Genomic DNA, 23,696 nt, shown 5'->3' on the forward strand with positions numbered 1-23,696 from the left:
TGTTAATCATATTTTTCCCATTTGTACACGTGTCTTTCTTTTTGCTTTTAGACTGGAGCATTGCTGAGTGCCTTTGTTCAGTTATGTCATATTTCTACACCATTAGCAGAGAAGACTTGGATACAGCTTTTTTCCCGACTTTGGAAAATCCTGTCTGACAGACAACAGCATGTGAGAATCTCTCTCTTCTCACTTATAAATTCTTCTTTGTAAATGACTGGTGTTTCAGGAAAATGTATTTGTGTGGTAAATGACTTGTTGGCTTGCTTTGAGAAGTTTGCCATTCTTTGTGACTAGTGAATGCTGTACACCTTTATGAGTACATCTTTTGAAAGAAATAGGGCCCTTCAATTTACAAAGAGAAATACACTTAACAAATGATTGTTTCCTGTATTAACAAGGTTTTTAATCTAAATTATCTAACTGAAGTTTCTGATTGCACAGATACCTATTCTTATGTTTTTTTTTCTAGGCTCTAGCAGGTGAAATAAGCCCTTTCTTGTGCAGTGGTAGCCATCAAGTGCAACGAGATTGCCAGCCAAGTGCACTGAACTGCTTTGTGGAAGCTATGTCACAGTGCGTTCCTCCCATTCCCATCAGACCTTGTGTCCTGAAATACTTGGGTAAAACTCACAATCTCTGGTTTCGTTCTACACTGATGTTGGAACATCAAGCCTTTGAAAAAGGACTGAGTCTACAAATTAAGCCTAAACAGACAACGGAGTTTTATGAGCAGGAAAGCATAACTCCTCCTCAACAGGTAGTGTTACATTAATTGCAATACTTTATGCAATGTGAAGAGAAAAGCACGGTGACAGTGTTGTATAGTAGTATCATAGAATCATGTAGGTTGGAAAAGACCTTTAAGGTCATCAAGTCCAACTGTAAACCACTGCCAAGTCCACCAGTAAACTGTGTCCCTAACTGCTACATCTATTGTCCTTAAAATACCTCCAGGGATGGTGACTCAGACACTTCCCTGGGCAACCTGTTCCAATGCTTGACAACCCTTTTGGTGAAGAAGGTTCTCCTGATACCCAATCTGAACCTCCCCTGGTGCAACTTGAGGCCATTTTCTCTTATCCTGTCACTTGTTTCTTGAGAGAAGAAAGTGACATCCACCTCGCTACAATCTCCTTCCAGGTTGCTGTAGAGAGCCGTAAGGTCATGTTCTCATAAGACTTGTTCCCTAGAGCTCTCACCAGCTTTGTTGCTCTTCTTTTATATGCCCTCCAGCACCTCAGTGTCTTTCTTGTAGTGATGGGCCCAAAACTGGACACAATATTTGAGGTGCAGGCTCACCAGTGTGGAGTCCAGGGGGACAATCACTTCTGAGTCCTTGTATTAGAAGCTTGTTGTGTTGATTTTTTTAATTTGATGAAAAAATTCCTGTTCTTATGTGTTTGTGAATATAGACACTTGCAACATTGTTTTGGTTCTCATGCTTTTCTTTCATCTGTCATTGCTATTTTAATATTTTTCTCTTGATCCCTCTTTTCCATTTGCTTTTGACACTTAATTCCCTGCAGCACTGTAGAACTAGTTGAAACCATTTCTGCCCCTGATTTTAAATCCTGAGTAGAAGTCTGTATTGTCTGTGTCTCCCTCAAAGGGAGTATGCTTTTCCTAATTAAGCCTGTTGGTATATGACCTTAAAGAATTACTAGCTAAACAAAACTGAGTGCTTTGTAAAGTGGTGCTGTTGTGTTTAGTAGTCTGTCAGATAGTTATGATCTCTAGGCATGTTTGTGATCAGCTGACGAAGCTAAATATTACAGATTCTCTTTACATTAAAGACCAAGTTGTCTCGTTAAATAATTTTGTTTTCTATGATTTGATCTGCATTAGGTTTGATATGATTGCATTAGGGAATGCAAGCATGAATGAATGTACCAGCCAGAGGTTTTTTTCCTTTTTGTCATGTAATGCAGTGGTCGTGTCCTCAGTACTTGGTTGTTACTAATTGCTTGCCTTCTAGCATTTCAAAAAGAGTTTATATAGACACTACTCTATTTCCATGTCTTTCTCAATTTGTGTCAGTGTAGAAACATGTGGTTTTGCTATCTACTGTGCTTTATAAGGACATCTTGACTGTGGAGAAGTATGTGTGCTTAACATTCTAGGAAATACTGGATTCCCTTGCTGAGCTCTACTCTTTGTTACAAGAAGAGGATATGTGGGCTGGACTATGGCAGAAACGCTGTAAATTCCCGGAGACAGCAACAGCTATAGCCTATGAACAGCATGGCTTTTTTGAACAGGTACACTCTTGATACTAGAAAGGATTTGAGTAGTTCTGCTGTCAGGATGAATACTCTGGTCAGTAAGAAAACAATTCTGAATATTAAACAGCTTCAGTCTTCTGGAATAGAAAGTGCCATAGTTTCTCTACTGGCTAAAGTAGTAGTTTAAGGCTATGTAATACCTAGATAAAGTGAGATTTTAAAATATTTTTTCTAGCACATTCGTCAGTTTTTCATGACATTTATAAAGCTGCTAAATAATGAATATATTCAGGAATGAGTTAATGTGCTTTACTTTTTAAAAAAAAAAAACACTTTAAAATTAATGAAAGTTTTCTTACTACTTTTTTTTAAAGAAAAGAATGTTGAGTTAATGTGTATATAGCAGATGGAAAAATAAAATGATTTGAATTTTATTTAGGCACAAGAAACTTATGAAAAAGCAATGGAAAAGGCTAAGAAAGAGCATGAACGGAACAATGCTTCCCCTTCCATCTTTCCCGAGTATCAACTCTGGGAAGACCATTGGATTCGGTAAGACTTTAAGGCTGATGTAAAACAAGTATTTTTACCTTGCAATAGAAGTAAAATACCTTGCTGGTTTAAAGCATTATTTATGAGAGTAACCATAGGTCAAGACTTAGCTCAGATACAGGGGAAACTTAGGGGAATAAAAAAGCGCTATTTTTTACTCCCTTTAACACACCTTCAGAAGTGATATGCCTGAAGTGTTGCAAAAATGTAATTTGCTATTGGTGGAAACAGACTGGAGCTAAAATTTGTTTTTCCTATTTAAAATGGTTGTTCTGGGAGACACAAAATGCAGCTCTTCCCTGTTCACAGATTTCTGTATTATAACTGGTAATAAATTAAAAAAAAAATCTTCCCATCTGGATAAAACTTTTGCAGTGCTTGCAGAGCTGTTTATGAACGAACAAATATGCAGATAATATTCTGATATACAACATTTATAGTCACTTTTATTGAAGGGTTTTTTTTGGTAGCCAAATTGACAACATTTTTGATTTTCTTAGTTGCTCAAAAGAATTAAACCAGTGGGAACCTTTGACAGAATATGGCCAGTCAAAAGGTCATATAAATCCTTACCTAGTGCTGGAATGTGCATGGAGGGTCTCAAACTGGACTGCTATGAAGGAGGCTCTTGTGCAGGTGAGTGAAGGCTTTTTTATGCTAAGATTTAGTTTCCTCCTTCATTTTACTGATTACAGTTTAACAAGTAAGCATTACAGTTCAACTGCTCTTTGGAAGTTATCTTTGATGTCCCAGCTCACAGCTGTGTATTTGGGCATGTCATTTGACAGACAAACTTGGTTCTTTGTCTGTTTATAAAGCTGTGCTATATAACCCGTTTAGCCAGGACAGGTGAAAGACAAGGTGCGTGGCAATGAGTCATTAAAATGCTTGCAGCAGAAGTGTGTGCTGGCAGGGATATGTGGAGAAACTTAAAATGGGACCCTTGCAAATATACGTTATTATTTAAAATAATACAGTATCGGAGGGGGGGACACATTTTTTGTATTTTACACCTTTCCAGGAACAAATGTTCCTTTTGAGAAAGGGAATAAAATATGAAAACACATCTATTATCATCTTCCTGTCTGTGGGCAACATAAATATGCTTCTAGATGAAAAAGACCAATGGGCCATTGCCTCTCTTGATTTTGTTTGTTTTAGCACCTGAAAGGCAAAGCCAAAGTATTTTCAACTTCTACTGTCCAAACTTAAATCTGTTGAGCACAATTTATTCTGTTTATCTCCACTGCACATGAAAGGGGATTAAGACATGTATGAAAATGTGAGGGTCGGGGACCTGTCAGCTAAATTTGATTGACCTTAAATACCTTAGTGTATCTGAGGAATATTTGTAAGGCTGTGTTTTGGGATTCCTGTTAAAAAATCCCTGAAAAAGCAACACAGGAAATCTCAGTTTCGGTGTTGATTGGTTGGTGAGGCTGGTGTACACTGCACGTTTTATCAGTGGTTACTGTTTTAATGAAGGTGGTGACAAATTTGATGGTTTTTATATGTAGTGGGAAATGTATTGGGATTACTTACTTTAACACATGCTGGTTTGATTTTTATAGGCTTGCTTAGCAGAGGCATAAAAGAAGGTTTGTTGTAGCAATGTTCTTTCAGTACAATGTTTTTCTGTACTGTCTGTCTGGGGATTGCTTCCTGTGTCTGCTGCCTTTTGTTTTCTTCTTAAGTAATCAAATACTTTATTACTGCAAATTAATTACTAGATTTCTAACTTTATTCTCACTTTGAATCTACTTTAGTTCCATTTAAAATAAGGCTCATTTAATTTTGCAATGTATCCATTACATTTAATTTTAAAATGTCTTGGGAGCACCAAAAGTTGGAGCCGGTGTGGTCAAGACTGGCAAGTGGTGATCTAACAAGAGATGAGGGACAAGAAGACAAGGTAATGAACCTCAGGCACTGAGCCTGAGATTGGGAAGTAATGAGAAGAATATGAGGTGAGGATGAAGGAGGCTGGAGGAATACAAATTTGATTAGGAGTGGCAGGGTATAGCTGGGGTAAGTAGGCTGAAGCAAGAAGTTGAAGAAAGTGATTCCCTTTGAGAAAGTGTGCAGGACTTGGTAAAACTAGCAGAGAGGAGAGAGGCATTGAATTAAATGTTGCAGGGTATGTCAGTGAGACTGGCTGTGCAGAAGAGAGTTTGAGTTGAGAGAGAGGGACTGGACTTGAACAAGGATCGGCAGGATTACAGAAGGGGATAGGTTACTTCTGGGGGAGAAAATACTTTGATTCTGCTAAGGTAGGTTTATAAAGTAAAGAGAACCATAATGCATAAACACAAGGGCACACTTAGCTTTTGGATGATTGACTTTCAAATGTGTTCCCCAAACAACTTTTTGTGTGTGTAATGTTTATACTAGAAAGCATACAAGTGAAAATACTGAGACCACTCATAAGAAAGAGTAGGCTTTTGTGAAATGACACTGTTTAAATCTACAGTTTTTACTGAAAAAAAGAAATAAGGCTAAAAAGTGTTTTTATCTCCTGTCAAATTGTCACAATTTCTGTTAAGTTTTGTGCTAGAAGTAAATATAATGATTGTACAGAATTCTTGATATATACGTTTATGACAGAGAATGCTGAGGCTTCAAGACAGCACTGCTAGTAGTTGTTTCCTGTAAATTCCTCATTTGTTGTTTTGTGGAATTGAAAAACTCAAGTTTGGAATTTTCTGATGTTCCGAGGTTTCCCCAGAAGCTTAGTGTGTTGATGATTATACTTTTATAGTTTAATGTAAAGCTTACAGAACCATAAAATAGTTTTGAGTTGGAAGGGACCTCTGGAAGTCATCTGGTCCAATGTTCCATCCAGAGCAGGGCCCAAGTAGATCAGGTTGCTTTGTCTAGTGGAGTTTTAGTGTCTCTAAGAATTGAGATGACACAGCCTTTCTGGATTTACTCTCCATCATGAAGTAGCACAAATATGCCCTGCATGTTATATGTTTTAAACTAGTGCAGTACTTAGCTTCTTTTGTTAGAAACTGAGGAACTTTTGTATGGCAAGTGAGGTAGTCAGCATCCCCGTTTTGTAACAGATAGTATGTATTGTTTGTACTTTCCTGCTATTGACCTTCCTGATTCATTACAGAGTTCATTATTGTGTTCTACTTGTAATTCATTTTGCTGAGCAGCATGCACTTGTAAAACATTTAACCTTCCCTTTGTCCTTTCCTGGGTTTCACTCATGAGACTGTGTATTCTGTGCTATCCGTGTGCTTGGTGAATGAATGCTTCGTACAGTTTTGGCTGCTACAGAATAGGAGGCACACTAGGTACAGAAAATAACACTTTGAAAGATTTAAATATGGAAGATCTTTTTCCTTCTGAGTATCCTTAAACATTTTTTTTTCTAGTGAATAAAGTTTAAATGGCTAGGGAAACAAGCTGTAAATGACTCCCCCATTTTCTGAAAATGTTCAACAGAAAATATGTAGGTTAATATTTTTCTCTGAGAGCCAATATTGATCTACTCTTTGACATGCAAAAAGCTGGCCATATTTAGGTAACTTCTTCCTTACCTTCCCTTAGGCATTTTCTTCCCAAGTGTTTTAAGAACCATCTCATGTGAATAAGCTGATGGTTATTGTTCTTGAGGTTGCTGTAAAATGTCAGGCTGTACAGCCAATTCAGGCTTCTTGGGGCAAATGACAGACTTCTGTATTGGTGTCACCAGTAGATTTTTCTGGGATTTTTTTTAAACTTTCTATGTGGTATCACTCTTCTGTAGAAGATGGAAAACTTTTTAAAAAATTTTAGGGAAATATACCCTCTTTTTATGGCAGGTAAAGTTGTTCATCTGTGATTAGTTAATATAAACCAGATGTAGAACTGAAATCTGAAAGGTGAGAGTACTGCATTAAATCACAAGTGGAAAGGAGCTTGCTGATCTTCACTGTACCACTGCTATATTGTGTGACATTACTGGAACCACTCTGCTAATGATGCCAGAGTTCGGAATAAGGGGGTGAACTGTGTATTTAAAATATTAGAGACAGAGCTCTGAGCAGAGCCTTAGGTAGTGTGTTTTCATATTGTAGAGAGTGAGCCAGTAGAATTAGTCCCTCACTTAATTGGGGCTTACTGTTTCATCAATACTGTTTAAGTTTTGAACCAATACCTACCAGTTTTACATGTCAAAAGGGCAGTTGACTGTCTACCTTCATAATATTTGCAAAAGATAAAACACAATAATGCTGAGCATACTTTAATTTCAGTGTCTTGCAGGACTAAGTTCCTGTATACAAAATATCCTAACAGCATGCTTCATTGTGACAACTTAGTATCGCATGATAAATATGCCAAGTTGTGTGTGTGTCTTACTTTCTTCAAAATCAGACTGAATATTATATTTTAAATGTGTTATGTTTATTCTTCTGTAACGCTTTGTTTTGTCAGGAGGGAAGATAGGTGGATGCAATCAGTATGTTTTTCTTTAAAGGCTAAACTCTGAAAACGGTTAAAGGTTGTTTAATTAATTAGAGGTAGTGTTGTCTTTTGATGGAATCTAAATTAAGGGTGTCCAACCATTGCAACATTTGAAATGGAATTTTGTAGTATTTCTAGTACCGATGGTTCAAATTAAATAGGTGTCTCTAAAGATGGATTTTATGCTTCATCAGCCCATGTGAAGCCAAATCTGTAAGTAGCAAGCTGGATATGCTACAAAAATTACCTTATAGGTTATATTTAAATTTTAATTAACTTCTCTTGTTCTTATAACAATTGCTATTTTATATCCTATTTAAGTATGCAACTTCAGTGGCTAATTGTAGAAATAATATTATTTGAGAAACCTGTAAAGCCTAAAATAAGAACTGTAGTGTACATTGTATTATAACCTAGAGTTTAACCAGAATGAAATAGATCGTGTCTGACAGGTTCTGGTTTCGGAGATTTGCAAGTTGAGTAGAAGTGACAACCATGAGTAACTGCTGATATGCTTTAGCTGCGGTTATATTAAATGAGATATTTTCAGTAATAAGACATTTGCTAAACGACTAAGGAGAAGATGCTGCCGAAGCCATAAATGGAGCTTTTGTGGCTCTACTCAGATTCTTGTAAAAGTGTCAGGACATGTTTGCATAAATATTAGGATGTGAAAGAGTAATTGATTCTATGCTGCTATACTAGCTACTCCAGTTTTATTGATATTCTTTACTGTGGCTGCTTTTTATCAAGTTCCATGGTTGATTCACAAGAGAGGTCAGAAAGGATGGCAAATAAATATCAGTTTTTGTAAATCTTTGTAAAACATTTTTAATAATCTACCTATTAAAGTTGAGCTATTAAAACAGCAAGTGGCCTTTGATAGGACCCAAGACTCATTTCCATTCACTCACATTGCCATTGCGTTTAATGATCCAGTAGATAATGTAATAAAGAAAGAGATTATCTTCACTGTCTAAATGTAAGGTTGCTACCTGGCAGTTTCTCTTTGCTGGCTCAGGCGTAAAAGTCAGTTGAGGATAACAGAAATAACAATTGTAATGGTTAGGATACAATATATCAGTAAGAAGATAATGCAGAGGGATTTCTATGTTGCATATCAAACCATAAAGGGATTGATGTAAAGTGGAAGAAAGAGAAGTGAAATATTTCTAGATTTAAGGCCTGCAGTGTCAGCTAGTGAGCATTGGTTAAGTGCAAGTTTACTGTAAAATACTCACAGATTTTAGTTGCTAGACAATTCAAGTAGTTTGCTGGATTTAGTTGCTGAATTTCTACTGTTCCAGGATTTTAAGAAAATGGTTTAAAATTATTTTATCACTGTGACCTGACTTTGCACCTGTTCTCAGAAATCGACATCATGGGAAGGTTAGCTGTATATTACTTAAAAATTTATTAACTGTTTATTTTCATAAACTTAGTAATGTCCTAGAGCAGGGAGTACAGTGCTGGCATAATGTGCTGACATACAGGGATGGGGCCCTTTTACGTGAGAAGTTGACATTACTTGTTCTGGAGCCCCTGAAGCATTTCAGAGGTGGTATGTGTTATCTGCTGAGAACCATCTTTTTTCTTTATACAGGATGAAGTGGTTTGCAGTGAGCTTCATGCTCCTGTTGCAAGACTGCTTTCAGCTTGCTCAGCTGTCTCTGAGCTATACTGCAGTTGTCAGTGTAAAAATACCTTAACAGCAGGTTGTGTGCAGGTACTTCTTCTCTTGTGCTGAATTTGCAATTTATTTGCTAGCCTGCCCTTGCCAATAACTAAGAGAGCTGAAACTCTTCTAATGACAAAAGTTTTGACGTTTCTAGTCTTCTATTTTTAGAAAATTAGCTAATTTTTACAAAAAATAAAACTGATTGCCTAAAAAGGCTTTTAAAAAAATAATTTAAAGAAAGTTTGCATTTGAGCATGATCTTTACTTGATTTTTTCCTATTTCATTACCAGGTTGAGTTGAGTTGTCCAAAAGAGATGGCATGGAAAGTGAATATGTATAGAGGATACTTAGCAATCTGCCACCCAGAAGAGCAACAGCTTAACTTCATCGAGCGTCTGGTAGAGATGGCGAGTAGTTTAGCTATTCGAGAATGGCGAAGGCTTCCTCACGTGGTCTCGCATGTTCACACTCCCCTTCTCCAGGTAAGAATGAAAAGTTTTTTACTGCCAGTTATATAGCAGGTTTCAGAACTTCAGTAACTGTGACCATAAAATATTTTACCGTACAGTACTGATTGTTTTTTTTATAATGGTATTTTTTTGTTAAAAGTTGTAGAATGTGCATTTCAATTTAGATACCTTTTAAAGTTTTAATAGTTTACATGAATCCATTCTGTTTGTGGCATGCATAATTAGCTATTTAAAAATTGATCACATGGCTTAACTTTTTTTTGTGGACTAATGCATAATGCACTGCGGTACTTGGAGATCTTGACCATACGGTGTCTTATGAAGGGAGGTCCACTTTGAATGGGTATATTGTTGCATTATGTCATCTGCAGAAATGTTGAAATAACTCCCTAAGTGTTCTTTTCAGTTAAATGTGTTAAATGTCGTATGGCATTTTGTTAACTTTAATGTACTCCTATATGTTTTGGTTTTGTTTTTTTAATTTGGGCATTAACAGTTAGCTCAGTAAGAGAAAAGTGTATTTAGAAATGCTGCTATTTCTTTGAGGAGTAACTTTCTCAACAGGCTGAGCATCCCTGTGGCTTAAGGATTAAGGTCAAAGAACCAAAAACTGTAGAAGTATGTTGTTAGTGAAGGACTTTTCAGGTGAGCACTACTACCTTTAGGAAAAATACCATAGCTTCTGACCAATGTGAGCCTTACCTTTTCTTTGTGATTTCTACATTATATTGCCTAAATGTTCTGATTTGCATCAGGAGAAGGAAGTAGAGAGGAACTTAGTTTTTTAAGTATACGTTATTTCTTGTTGGACAGGGAGTTAATTGTATAGAAGTTCTGTTGAAAATGAGTGTGGATTTTATTAAACCAATGTGTGTACTTCAAAGCTTTGTGCATTGGTCTTCAGCTTTATTAGTTGTCCAGCTAGCTCATTTGTCAGGTTCCATTCAATAGTGTATTAAAATCTTGTGGTAATATTGTGAAAAAGAGTTCCCATTTTGAATCATGTTGCTTCACAGACTGAGAGATGTTGTAGGTTGGGAAGAGTGATCTCTGCTCCCCTCATCTAATGTGATGCCAGATACAGGAAAGAAGAATTTTTTGGTCTTAAGGCCGTATTTTAGTAATGCTCTTTGTCTACATGAGGGTGCACATTGTCCAAATTTAACAGTGCTCATTGAAAAGGTTACTGCTTGCCACTAATTAGTTAATTTTAATTCCAGTCCGTTGTGGAGCACTCGTGAGTAGGTCAGCTGGAAGCTTTGAGTAAGTGGTAACCTCTGTCAGGGGCCTTTGCTGAACTGAGAAGGAATGGACTGCTTGAATCAGAAGGGATGGAGCCCTATGGCCTTACTAGTTTCTGATCTGAAAGAAATCTATGTGCTTTATGGACAAAAATGGACAAAACAAGCATGAAGTTAGACAAGCTTGTTCCTAAGGTAGGGGCAGAATTCTGGCAATGGAGCAGTGAGATGCCATGTCCAGAATGAAGTGAGGGACAGCTGATGGATTTGGGGTTACAAGAACTTTAAAAGCAAACAAACAAAACCCCTAACAGCTCCCCTCAAAACAAATGAAACCCGCAAAAGTTGAATATTATCTAATCTTAAGTAACAATTCTTTTTCACAATCATTTAAAACAGGGACAGAAGTTTGCAACTTGAATTTGATACTGTCCTGTAGAATTACAGCAGTATCTTGCACAGGATTTTTTATAGCACTGATGTTCACATAAACTCTCGTGTGCATGCTTGAATCTTTGACTTTGAAAGGATGTGTAACTTCCCAGTTGGGTAACCCAGTACATACACAGAGGATGGGCAAAGCTGACATTCTTTTTGTGCCATTTTTCTCCTTAGTTTCTTTCTTAAGTTTGTCATCCACTTCTAGGATTAACTTTGTCTCCATTTCTAGGAGAAGGTAGAGCTCATTGACTGCTTCTGAATCATAAAAGCGTTTTGCTCTCAATAAGGGGAAATGCTATTTTCTGTTTCTCTAAAGGAGAATGCTTATAATAAGTAAAAGATTACTTTTATCCTTGCTAAACAGGTTCCTAGTGCTTATTAAAGTGCATCATGTTTTAGCCCTCAAATCATTAAATATTACAAGGCAAAGAATGTACTGTTTTCCAGCATTTATGTAAACGTAAACTGGTTTTAAGACACTATGCATCAGGTACATGTTTATTTTTGCTGTGAGAAATCTTTTATTTCTTTCACGCAACATTAACAATTCAATTTCAAGACAAGATGTGTTTAAATCCTTTCTCTTTGGCATACATGTTACCTGCAACTGATCCACTTAGAAAATTAATGAGAAGTATGTGCTTCTTGTCCTGTCAGAAAGAGGTTGTAAGAACTTGAGATAATTTTTTTTTTTTTTCAGACCTCCAGAAACATTTTTCGGAAGTAGTTGGCACAACTCTGATAATATAGAATATGCAGTTTAGTTATTATTGAGATGAAATAACATGTATTAAATGGTGAAAAATGCACAGCTTATTCGTTTGCAACTTTTACATGTATTTCACCATAACAAAAATGTACTTCTCTTTCCTTTTGAAATGAATGAAATGTCAACACCCTTTTGTTTTCTCTTGAATTTAATTACCTAATTCATTTTGCAACTGTAAGAGAATAATTTTCGAGAGCAGATGTTACTGCCAAGTGTAATTGAATGGAAGTAGGTGCCTAAACTCATCTTTAAAAAATGGAATTTGGCCTTGAGGTGCTTCCAGAAGCTTCTTGAAAATGAACCTTGTGTCCTCTGATTTGTATTGTACAGCTGCAGCTGGAGAGTGGAAGTGGGGCTGGGGTAGGAATGTGTTGAGTTTGTCATGCAGTATGTGATCGGGATAAAAAATGCCATTTATTTGTCTTTTAGGCTGATTGTGTTCCTGTTTAGGTGTCCTGATAAATATATAGCTGATGAAGATTAGCTCTTGTTACTGTTGAGGGAACCTATCATTTCCAGGGGAGAAACTCTGGAATATCGAAGTGCAACAAAATCTGAAATTTTATAACAGGGATATATTTCTTGATGGAACATTGCTCAGAGAACTATGAATAAACCTTACCTGTAGAAGTGCAGAGGACCTTGCTTTCTGAGTTCTGTTTGGTATAGTTGCTTCTGTTTTAAGATCAGTAGTTTAACCCTGTATGTCATGCCCAGTGTGATTCTTAAGTAACTAAATGTACATCATCTAAGGTACCTCTACAAAATGACTGTACTTGTGGGTAGAGCTTACACAGCAGCCCATACTTATGAATTTTTATAAGTTGATGCATCAGATAAAGTGAATGAATATGGAAGTTTTCATTGAAAGGAAGCTGTCAAGTAAACTATTTCATTTGTTTGAGCTGATACAATACCACTAGAAGGCTTCTTGATGAAGTGAATTCACTGATCTTTCAGGTTTTCCCTCCCCTAAGAATGGTAGTATCTGCATCATGAATAGATTAATATTGCTAAATATTTAAATGCCTTCAAATATCAATTAAAACAAGCTTTTAAAATAATCTAATATGTTTATATTCTTCATGAAGAAATGATAAATTAGTCAGTGACTGACAGAGGTACAAATGCAGCCGTGAATTTGCACTGCAGTAATTACTTTTTTCTTAATATCAGATAGTATGTGATTAAATACCTGTGAGAAAATTAAATTTACGTGATGAATGGGTGTAGGATGAAGGTTAAGCTATTGTGAGAGCTGATACTGAGATGATTGTAGGAAAATATTACTTTAATTTATTTTGTTTCAGGAGATTTCACTCTGTAAATTTGGACTGCCTTTTTCTTTTTTTTTTCCAAATAGTTATCTTATTTGGTTGATTAACAATGAATACAACTGTTATCTGCCCAGTGGTAGCTTAGAGAATACTACATTGGTTTTATTGTACTGCAGGTAATTAAATTCCATTAAGTTTGGACCTTTTCTTTAGGTGGCTGAAGTTTTAACAAAATGTCTGTTGCCTTTAGTAGGTTTGAGACTACTGCCATCTTCTGTTTGTTCCTCTCATTAATTTAAGTATAATAGATGTCAGTGAAAAACCATGTTAAACTTAAGTAACTTCTCAAAGATAAGGTCTTTGCAGAATATCTCAAAGTAGCACCTTTAGGAGCACGTAGCTAGTATTTCTGTACATTCAAGTTTCTATCAAGAAGTCAGATTATGACCAGGGAATATATGCTAGTATAATTCTGTTAAAAGTTTTGGTGTTTAATTCTTCAAAATTCCATTCAAAGTTTTGTTTAAGGTCAGTATTTTTACTTGGTCCTTGTATTGAGTCCACCACTCTCCATATATCTACTTGTGCTATGATTAGCGTTGATGTACTAAGTTCAAAATTGTATGTTAGAATTTAATTCTAAACTATTGTTTTATTTAAATGTGGTGGGGAAAAGGGTGGAGGTGAAAAGAAAGCATAGATTCCAGTAAACTCTTTACTTTGGTGTGTGTTTGGGTTTTTTTGTTCTGCTTTAAAAAAAAAAAAAAGGAAAAAAATGCTTCTTAAAAGCAAGACGATACCACTTGAGGAATAATTTGTGAAAACATTTGCAGTTCAGAATAAAAGAAGGGGTGGAGGGAATTTGTGTCTTAATACCATCAAGGAAAGACATGTCATAGTTACCCAAAGTTAAACCTACCAAGCAAACCCATAGTATTATAGGAAGAACACATTAAATATAGATCAGTAATGTCTTTTTGCAACCAAATAATGTTAGGCCAGTTAGATTTTGTCAGAATGAGGCATGCATGAAATAAATTGCTTGATACTTGTAATCCATCCCTGGAGAAGAGGGGAGCCTGAAGTTATGCAGGGACCTTTTGCAATCATGTAAGAAAGTACTTTATGGCACCTCTATTTTTTAAAATAATTTGTTGCTTTTTTAAGACTAACAACCCATTGGTATAAATTCTATGCTGGTGATTCACTGGATGAATTCAACATTTCAGTCAATGACTAAAGTGTGGAATCAGTTTCATGGGATTTTTTTGCTATTTTGTTAATCATTAGCTTGGTTAAAGGTCATTTATGCAACGGATAAATCCCTAAAACAGCATAAATAGTTTTGCCTTTACTTGATAATTTAAAAGCGTCATCATACATAGAAAACTTTTTCTTATGATGAAATTGGCCAGCTTATTGTACTATTCTTGATGATACTTATATTCCTTAATGTTTTCTAGGCAGCACAGCAAATAATTGAACTGCAAGAAGCAGCCCAAATAAATGCAGGATTGCAACCAACTAATCTGGGAAGGAACAACAGCTTACATGATATGAAGACAGTTGTAAAGACTTGGAGGAACAGGTTACCTATTGTGTCAGATGATTTATCCCACTGGAGCAGCATTTTCATGTGGAGACAACATCATTACCAGGGTAAAACTGCCTGGTCCAGCATGCATTCATCATGTAATTTTCCAGACAACGCATTGTTTGAAATAAGTTCTTAGTACTTCTTTTATTTAAACATACAGGAATGTTGTTGATTTTGAGAACTGTTTGTTTTCATTTGATTTGCATTTAAATGTTTCATTATCTGGTCATCATTTCATACGTATTGTTTTGTAAGTTACTGCTGCATATATAATTTCATTTATAATGACAGACATTTCATGTTTTATTTCTAGCTATTGTAACTGCATATGAAAATAGTTCTCAGCATGATCCTAGTTCCAATAATGCTATGTTGGGAGTTCATGCTTCTGCATCAGCCATTATCCAATATGGAAAGATAGCTCGCAAACAAGGGCTGGTCAACGTAGCTCTGGATATATTGAGTCGCATTCATACAATTCCAACTGTGCCCATTGTGGACTGCTTTCAGAAGATTCGCCAGCAAGTTAAATGTTATCTTCAGCTGGCTGGAGTCATGGGAAAAAATGAATGTATGCAGGTATGGTGGCTTTATCTCTGAAGATGTTGTTGGAACTTGGAGGATTACAAGGGCCATCAGAGACATTGGTTTAAGTAAACTGCCTGTGTACAGAACAGGGTCTGAATTTCGTCAGACATGTTACACCATGCATAGAGTGTTGTTTTAAGTAATGGTGTTAGTCAAAAGCAGTCGTTGTCCTCTTTGTACTGAATAGTGTGAACACATTAAAAATTAGCTGAATAAAAAGTAAAGTGGAAATACAAATAGATAAATGGAGAGGACTTGAAAATTATATTACTTGCAGTAGGAAGAAACAACACTATTGCAAGACTAACTGAAGCTCTAAGTTTTGAGTGTCTGACTCATGAGTGATGGATGCTGGCATACTGAAGTGAAATTGTGTGTGTTGAAAGGAAAAAATATGTAGTCAAAAGCCACTGACATGATTATAAGGCCACCAAACTGGTACCTTATAATAATAATAATGTAACATAACATAATATAAATAATATAAAACAAAGAAGGTGAAAAAGATAAGCCATCACCTGATGAATGTTGTCTGTAGTGTCTAATAGTTTTGCATAGGCCAGTGTAAACTTAAAATTGTTCTGTTCAGATTTTAAAATGAAAATTAAATACTAGAAGCTTGTGATATTTACATTTAAAGAGAATATTTTGGCTGTTGTTTTATGGCACTTCCATCTTAAAACCTTCCATTTTAGAAGATTTTCTCACTAAGGCTTATTTAACAGGGTCTTGAAGTTATTGAATCAACAAATCTGAAGTACTTCACCAAGGAGATGACTGCTGAGTTTTATGCATTGAAGGGAATGTTCTTGGCACAGATTAACAAGTAAGTATGTTGGCTGGAAGAGGCACAAGCACATATCTGAAAAAAATGCAGCTGAGGTATTTCAACACACTATTTGAGCAGGAAAGTTGTTGCATATTTTTATACCAGCCTAAAATTTCTCACAACTATATAAGTAAAAGTGTACATGAGAGTTCCTTTAGAGTTTGAAGATGTAATAGTTGTCATATTTCTAAGTATTGTAGGAAAGAGGTAGTTAAAGCAAACATTGAACCAGTTCTTTTCTAAAAAGTTTTATATTAATGGGGTGAGATGAGAAGAGGCACTGAGGATAGATTTGTCCAAAGCTTTGCAGTTTAAGACACATTTCTGCTCCCCCCTCCCATGTTCTGTGAGTACTTAGACAAACTGACATCTTAGAGAAGTTGACAAAAGGAGGTGGCTTTAATTATGTTCTTATTGTAAACATCACATAAAACCAAGGAAAAAAAAAAAGTTTGGTCAATAAGCTTACAGCTACTCAAACAAGATTAGCTTGCCTCTTTGTTTCGCTCGTTTCTGTTGCATTGTCATTGGATATGTCCCATTAATAGCTCCAAGTGGTCAAGGCATAGGAAAATGTGTTGTGGCATAGTTCAGAGTGCTTAGACAAATCTGGTGTGTGATGCAATATGGAAATGCAGCATTCATTTCAGGTAACTGATTTTTCAAGGCTGATGTGGTGTGTGTTGGAGACCTCTTGCATTGCAGCAATTAAGCACCCACGTGCAACTCTTGCTTTCACACAACTACTTCTATAATAATTTTGCTTTATGCTAACAGGCATCTTACTATTTTGAGGAAGATCTCTCGTCAGTAAACAAGTATCTCAGCAGTCAGATTTTGTTTAGTGATGCCAAAAAACCCCTTTGGATTTCAACAGCTTTTAATATGCATGGTATTTAATAGCAGTATTGCTACATGTTACATATGGGTGGAATAATTCCTTTACTACTACACTGTGGACGCTTACAGAATGAAATCCATCAGGTTTTAAGCTGTACACTGCAACCTCACATAGCAATTTAAGTCAGGAAATGATGAATATCTTCTTCTGTGGATACAAGAGAGCATTTTAAATAGACAGAATGCAATTATTTTGATGGAAAGTGCAGTGGGCTTTTTTTACGGCCGTAATTGAGCTTAGTTTCACTTGAGGTGTAGAGAGAAGAAAGTGTACCTCCACCCATCTTAAATAATTAAATAATTTTTAATTATTTTAAATTCATTCAGATAAAGTAAAAGGCAGCTAAACTGTCTCTGTTTGTTCTTTCAGGATAGAATAGATAAAGGTTTTTGTTTAAAACATGGTTCTGATGTACTTACAATTCCTTAATCTTAACAAAAAAACTACAGACACTTTTTTGGAACCACAATTGAGATCAGTAATTTAGGAAGGTTACAGTCAGGAACAATAGCAGGGTTGAACGTGAGAATGTATGGGTACTGATTATCTGTGTGTCAACTAAACTGGAAGTTAAAGGTCACCTTTGCTCTTGCTTCTCCCTGTGCTGTCCATTTGCTGAACAAGGTGATAGAAACCATTTTAAAAAAGTCATCTCAGGTGTCAAGAATGATGGATTGTAGAGAAGGAGAAAAAAACAATGGAAAAGTCCCCTTTTTATAAAGGGGAAGTGGTGATACAAAGTCATCTATCAGGCTGCTGCTGTGGTAGTTCACTTCAAAACCTTGATCTAGGGTGTGGAGAGAAACACATTAATATAACATAAAAACTAATATATACTTTGACTAAGTTGCTTTCCTTTTTATAGTTTTGCCCCAATAGGTAGTCATTTTAATGTATCACTATAATCCTCCAGGCTAATATTTTTATATTTAAAAATAGAGTTAATTTAAAAAAAATTAGAGAAGCATTATGTTACTTTAGTATGGTTTATTTCAATGTTTATTCTGGAAAGGGAGAAGTGAGACATTTTCTATTAATAAGTAATCTTTAAAAGTTTCCTCATTTCAATAATGAGTATGTGAGTTTTCTCATCTTTTATTTTGATGCCTGAAAAGTTACAGATTCAAGGACTGCATATATATATATATATATATATATATATACACATATATATATATAGGGATGAGTCATGCCAAATCTTGGGCTAAGAACAGTTGAGGAAACCTTGAGAAGACTTCAGAAGTATCAAACAAATAATCTTTTGGTTACCAAGAACTGTGTGATTAACCTTCATATTCCTTCACTTTTCCTGTTGAAAAATAAACTTTTAAAGCTATAGGGATGAGGAACTGACTTTTCCAAATAATGCTGATTGTAAATTTTTTCATGTCTTTGGTGGGAGAACAATTAAATAAGATGTAGTCCTCCAGAAGAGAGCTAATGTAACACTTTCCCACTCTTGCTTTTTGTTACTCCCTCTTTTGCTTAGCAAATAAGCACTTTTTAATGCATTTGCTTTTGCTCTTCTTGTGTTATCATTTGTTCTTCTTTCTCCCAGTATCATTGCTTGGGTTGCAATTGGAGGGCACTGGAAGTTCTTTAGTTTTTTTTTCAGGGAGTATCTGGAGATCTTAAGACACATAATTTTCCCATTATGAAGCATTTACTTTCATAGGTGCTGAACTTTGAAAAGATAAAACAGTCATAAGGGACTTTACTAGAGAACTTTAATGTAAAAGTATCATGGGGTGTTAAGGAAGTAATTCAGTATCCTATCAGAAAGCTGGCTTACCTAATTTAGTAACTTTTTGCGAATATAATGCTAATATTCTTACTGTCACAATGTAGGTCTGAAGAAGCAAACAAAGCTTTTTCTGCAGCTGTGCAAATGCATGATGTTCTAGTGAAAGCATGGGCAATGTGGGGTGACTACTTGGAGAATATTTTTGTGAAAGAACGTCAGCTTCACCTGGGTGTGTCTGCTATTACTTGCTACCTGCATGCATGTCGTCATCAGAATGAGAGCAAATCAAGAAAATACTTAGCAAAGGTAAGATCTGGATGTTTAAAAAGGAATTGGAGCTCCGCCCCTTCAGAAAAGGTTGGGATAATGTTCAATGCCCAAATTTGTGCAATTAGAGAAATTATCTGATAGCTTTAACTTAGGCAGTAAGTCTGGTTGCTCTTGGGTCACTGCACATAATCAATCTTGGGTTTTTCTGCTTCATTGAGATATCTGGGGTTTACTTTAGGTATGGACCTTTTTGTGGGAGAAAAGGGAGAAATCACATCCAGTACTTCTACCATGTAATGCAGTGCAATATCTGCAGGAAGGCATCCTTTGGTCTTTTAAAAAGTAACATAATTTGATGTCTGTTTATCATTACTATGGATAATTCATATTAACTTTTACCCTAGTATGCCTTTTATTCCAAATAAGCATTTTCTGTAATTTTTACTCTTAATTCAACAAAATTTCAGCCAAAAAAAAGCCCTTTATACTATGTATTTCTCAGTTTGGGGTTATTTAATCTCTGTCACGAAGAAGACTTAAAAAATGATAACAGTGTGGAAGACAATCCAATTTGAACATGAAACAGAGAACATGTTTTTTTAGGTTAAAGGTGGCTGTGATATCACTCTGAAGTTTATTATTCTCCCTGTCTGTTTGCATAACTGTTAGTGATTTTTAATGAGGGCTTAATATAGTTGCATTTAAATTAAACTGTAGGAAAAGTATCATTAAGGATGAACAATGAAAATAATAAAAAGCACCCAAAGAAATACTCAAGTTCTTGCATCAAAGTTAACTTATATGAATAGCATATTTAGGTTCTATAAATGTGCCTCATTTTCCAACCATTCCCCCCAGTGAATTTCTGGAATATAGTCATATTCTTTCGCTTTTTTCTGTCTTGTTTCATAGCAAGTAGGGCATTTACTAATTTTTTTTTTTTTTACGTCCTTTAAATACTATTTCCAAGGGAAAAAATGGGTTTGGCAAGGCACAATGAATGTAAGTTCTTGTGTCCAAGGCAACTTTATCATATTAATAAAATATTTGTGGACTTCTGTGCATCATTGTGACTGATGTTTCTTGAATTTAAGTGCTGAGATATCCTCTTGAAATTCTCTTTTAGGTTCTTTGGCTACTGAGTTTTGATGATGATAAGAACACCTTAGCAGATGCAGTAGACAAGTACTGTATTGGTGTTCCACCTATTCAGTGGTTGGCCTGGATTCCTCAGCTGTTGACGTGCCTGGTTGGCTCAGAGGGCAAACTCCTTCTCAACCTCATTAGTCAGGTACAGAAGATAATCACTAATTCTTTATTGTCTGTAGTCTTTGTTTTCGAGATGAGATACAAATAATTTTCCAAGCAAAATAAGAAAATGCCAAGCTTAAAAAATGCTATTGTTTGCAACAGTTGATGAGTTTAAAAAAATGCTAATTTCTCTCTATAAGTAGAGTAATTTAAATTTCAAAGTGAGTATTACTTAATGAGTTTGAATCCAGTGAAATTGTATGCCATATGTGGATGGGGCAATATAGATTTCCTTCTGGAATTCTATTTATTACATTTTTCTGAACACGCTTAGAATTATGTGGTTAAATGCTTGTAATGTAGGAATAGGGATATAGAATTGTTAGCTTCAGTGACTAAAGGACAAACTATTTCATTAGTGCTTTGTTTTTTATTAGACATGATTTTAAAAAACAAGACTTCACCATCAGAAATCTTTGCTATAGCTTTGTAAATTTTCACTTGAAGTTCAGCATGACAAATGATTAGACAAATAAGGATAAGGATTAGGGAGTTAGATTATGGAACTGACTTCCTGGATTTGTGCCTCTGAACTGACAGATAAGAGTTTTGATTAATCTTGCTTTGAGATTTTAAGATTTTATTGCCTGTTCTGAAGCAGAATCTAAGAATAGAATATATACCTGTAACTCAGTGTAAAGTTGCTATAAGCCTGCCTGTAGACTGAGGGAGAATAAGTGACACCTTTCTGTTAATGTGTGTTTTGATAGTGTTTTGTTATTGCTTAGTGTAAACAGGGGTCAAACATCATTTTTTCAGAGATGCTAACTGTTCGTGGTCTAACTTCAGCTCTGTTCTAGCATGTGCACAACCTGGAAGCATTTTGGTCTTTGTTCATTCAGGTTAATGTAAAGCAATTGTGAAGTCCTGTTAACATCCACGTGAACATAAGAAGCTCTCACAATAGCCTGTACCCCAGGCCACTCTTTGCAGTGCTCCACTGCTCTGAAAACTGGCAAAGGACAACTCCTGCGCTGAATGCCTTGCAATACTCTTCCTCTTGCCTTCCCTCCACTCTTGATTTTTGAGATACAAATTATGATTTCTGTGGATCCCTTCCAACTGAGGCTAATCGATGCTATCCAACTCCTTTTATACTATCCCTTCTTTTTGCCTTTTCAATGCTCTGACAGCGTATTGTTGTAGAGAGAGAATATGTCCACATGTGTTTGGATGTGCATTGATACTTGTGTACATAAATCCTAGATGTGTGCGTGTACATACATGTGTATATATATGTTCCTTCCCCCTCTCTCCATAAAATTAAAAAGAAACTTTGAAGAGAAGAAACACCCAAACAGCTTAAGAAAGCAAAGTAGCTAAGGCAGAGTTTCTGACGCATATGGCATGGTGTTGTCTTGCAGCACCAGTCTACTCAGCTGTCTTCTAATAGTAGGCAGAAAAAGCTTACTTTATTGCATTGTAGACATTTTTTATTTCTCGAGATCTGTATAACATTTTTAGAAATGAGTACCTACTCATTTAGAAATGAGTACCTACTCAGAAGTCCTACTGTAGTTGGAACTTAAGGTCATAAATATGGCAGATATTTTTGTTTATCTTGCCTTTAAACTTCAAGTCCACAGAATGAATATAAAATTTAAAAAACCCCGAATATTCTGTGTCACTAATTTAAAACTCTTAAGTTTGCAGAAGTATTAGAACCTAAACCTTACAATTGTCTTCAAATAATGTGCTCTTGAATTACAGCGCATAGCATATGTATGTCAGGTTAGTAATCTGCAATAAGTATCATAGAATGGTTTTGGGTTGGAAGGGACCTTAAAGATCATCCAATCCCAACCCCCTACCATGGGCAGGGACACCTTCCACTAGCCCAGGCTGCCCAAAGCCCCGTCCAACCTGGCCTTGAACCCTTCCAGGGAGGGGGCAGCCACAGCTTCTCTGGGCAGCCTGTGCCAGGGCCTCAACACCCTCACAGGGAAGAATTTCTTCCTTACATTTAATCTAAATCTACCCTCTTTCAGTTTAAATCTGTTACTCCTGGTCCTATCCCTACACTCCCTGATGAAGAGGCCCTCTCTACCATTCCTGTAGCCCTCTTTAAGCACTGGGAGGCTGCTCTAGGGTCTCCCTGGAGCCTTCTCTTCTCCAGACCACTAATACCCCCAAGTCCTTCTCAGTGCTACTCCCAGTCCACTCCTTGCCCAGCCTGTATTTGTGCTTGGGATTGCCCTTGACCCATGTGCAGGACCTTGCATTTGACCTTGTTGAACTTCATGAGGTTTGCACAGGCCACCTCTCCAGCCTGCTAAGGTCCCTTCCTTCCAGCATATCAATCACCCCACACAGCTCGGTGTCGGTGAACTTGCTGAGGGTGCACTTGGTCCCACTCTTTGTGTCGCCAACAAAGATGTTAAACAGCACAGGTCCCAACCCTGACCCCTGAGGACACCACTTGTCACTGCTCTCCACTTGGATATCAAGCCGTTGACAGCAGCTCTTTGAGTGTGACCACCGAATCAATTCCTTATCCAAGGAATTCCTTATCCAGGCTAATATTACTGAACAGTTAAATGCCATTGCAAAATTTCCACCACTTACCATATCCATTTGGATAGAGAAAGAATCCATGATTTAATAAAGTTGTGGCTGGAGAAGATGTGCTCTATCATGGATAGTACTTAGACACATCGTTTCTTTCCTTTAATAGATACTGAGATTTACAGAATTTAAAAAGGATGCTGAATGTTAAATCTTTTCAGCTGCTTTTTTTTTTTTTTAATGGAAGCCATAAAATCTTTTTTATTTTCTAGTGAAATTGGTATCCCCTTACATTAAGTGCCACAATTAGGTGGAATAAACTTACTCTCTAATGGGCTGCCTTATCAAGTATCATGGGGCTCACTGGGAATTGTGGCCTAATTTAAAGACTAACCGCTGTCATTTTGTCTGTTTTTCTTCCATTATGTACATGAGTAAGATCTTTGAGCTGGCCCAGCTGGTACTCTGGCATTATGCTGTTTTCAGGTTTATTAAGCAATATGATCTGGAAGCCCTAATTAGGTCATGCCTTAACAGTGTGTGTAGGGAGTTATTTCATCCTCTTTGGGTTTCTGTTACTGAAAGAATCTTTAATTTTCTAGTTTTCCATAAGCTGTTATTTAAAACAAGGAGCTGATTATTACTGAATTGCACTCATTTAGAAAGAGAATCTCTATGTGTTGATCTGATCTATAGTCAGTTTTTCATAACTGGGAAATATGTGTGTGTATCTCTGTACAGGTGGGAAGAGTCTATCCCCAAGCCGTCTACTTCCCCATCAGGACCCTCTATTTGACCTTGAAGATAGAACAACGAGAGCGCTACAAGAGTGGTGAGCTTGA

General features: G+C 36.2%; 1 protein-coding gene across 1 annotated transcript in view; it reads left to right on the plus strand.

Moving 5' to 3' along the window:
- TRRAP (transformation/transcription domain associated protein) overlaps positions 1-23,696 on the plus strand; it is a 100,414-nt gene that overhangs the window by 56,373 nt on the left and 20,345 nt on the right. The window contains exons 51-62 of the mRNA XM_026859158.1: positions 52-171; positions 473-760; positions 2,124-2,261; positions 2,665-2,777; positions 3,278-3,413; positions 9,202-9,393; positions 14,573-14,768; positions 15,020-15,285; positions 16,020-16,120; positions 18,873-19,074; positions 20,165-20,329; positions 23,596-23,686. Of these exons, the coding sequence (XP_026714959.1) occupies positions 52-171; positions 473-760; positions 2,124-2,261; positions 2,665-2,777; positions 3,278-3,413; positions 9,202-9,393; positions 14,573-14,768; positions 15,020-15,285; positions 16,020-16,120; positions 18,873-19,074; positions 20,165-20,329; positions 23,596-23,686 (2,008 nt within the window). The remainder of the gene's footprint in view (positions 1-51; positions 172-472; positions 761-2,123; positions 2,262-2,664; positions 2,778-3,277; positions 3,414-9,201; positions 9,394-14,572; positions 14,769-15,019; positions 15,286-16,019; positions 16,121-18,872; positions 19,075-20,164; positions 20,330-23,595; positions 23,687-23,696) is intronic.

This window comes from Athene cunicularia, assembly GCF_003259725.1.
Source record: "Athene cunicularia isolate RWA chromosome 14 unlocalized genomic scaffold, athCun1 chr14_part1, whole genome shotgun sequence".
In the NCBI taxonomy this organism is placed as follows: domain Eukaryota; kingdom Metazoa; phylum Chordata; class Aves; order Strigiformes; family Strigidae; genus Athene; species Athene cunicularia.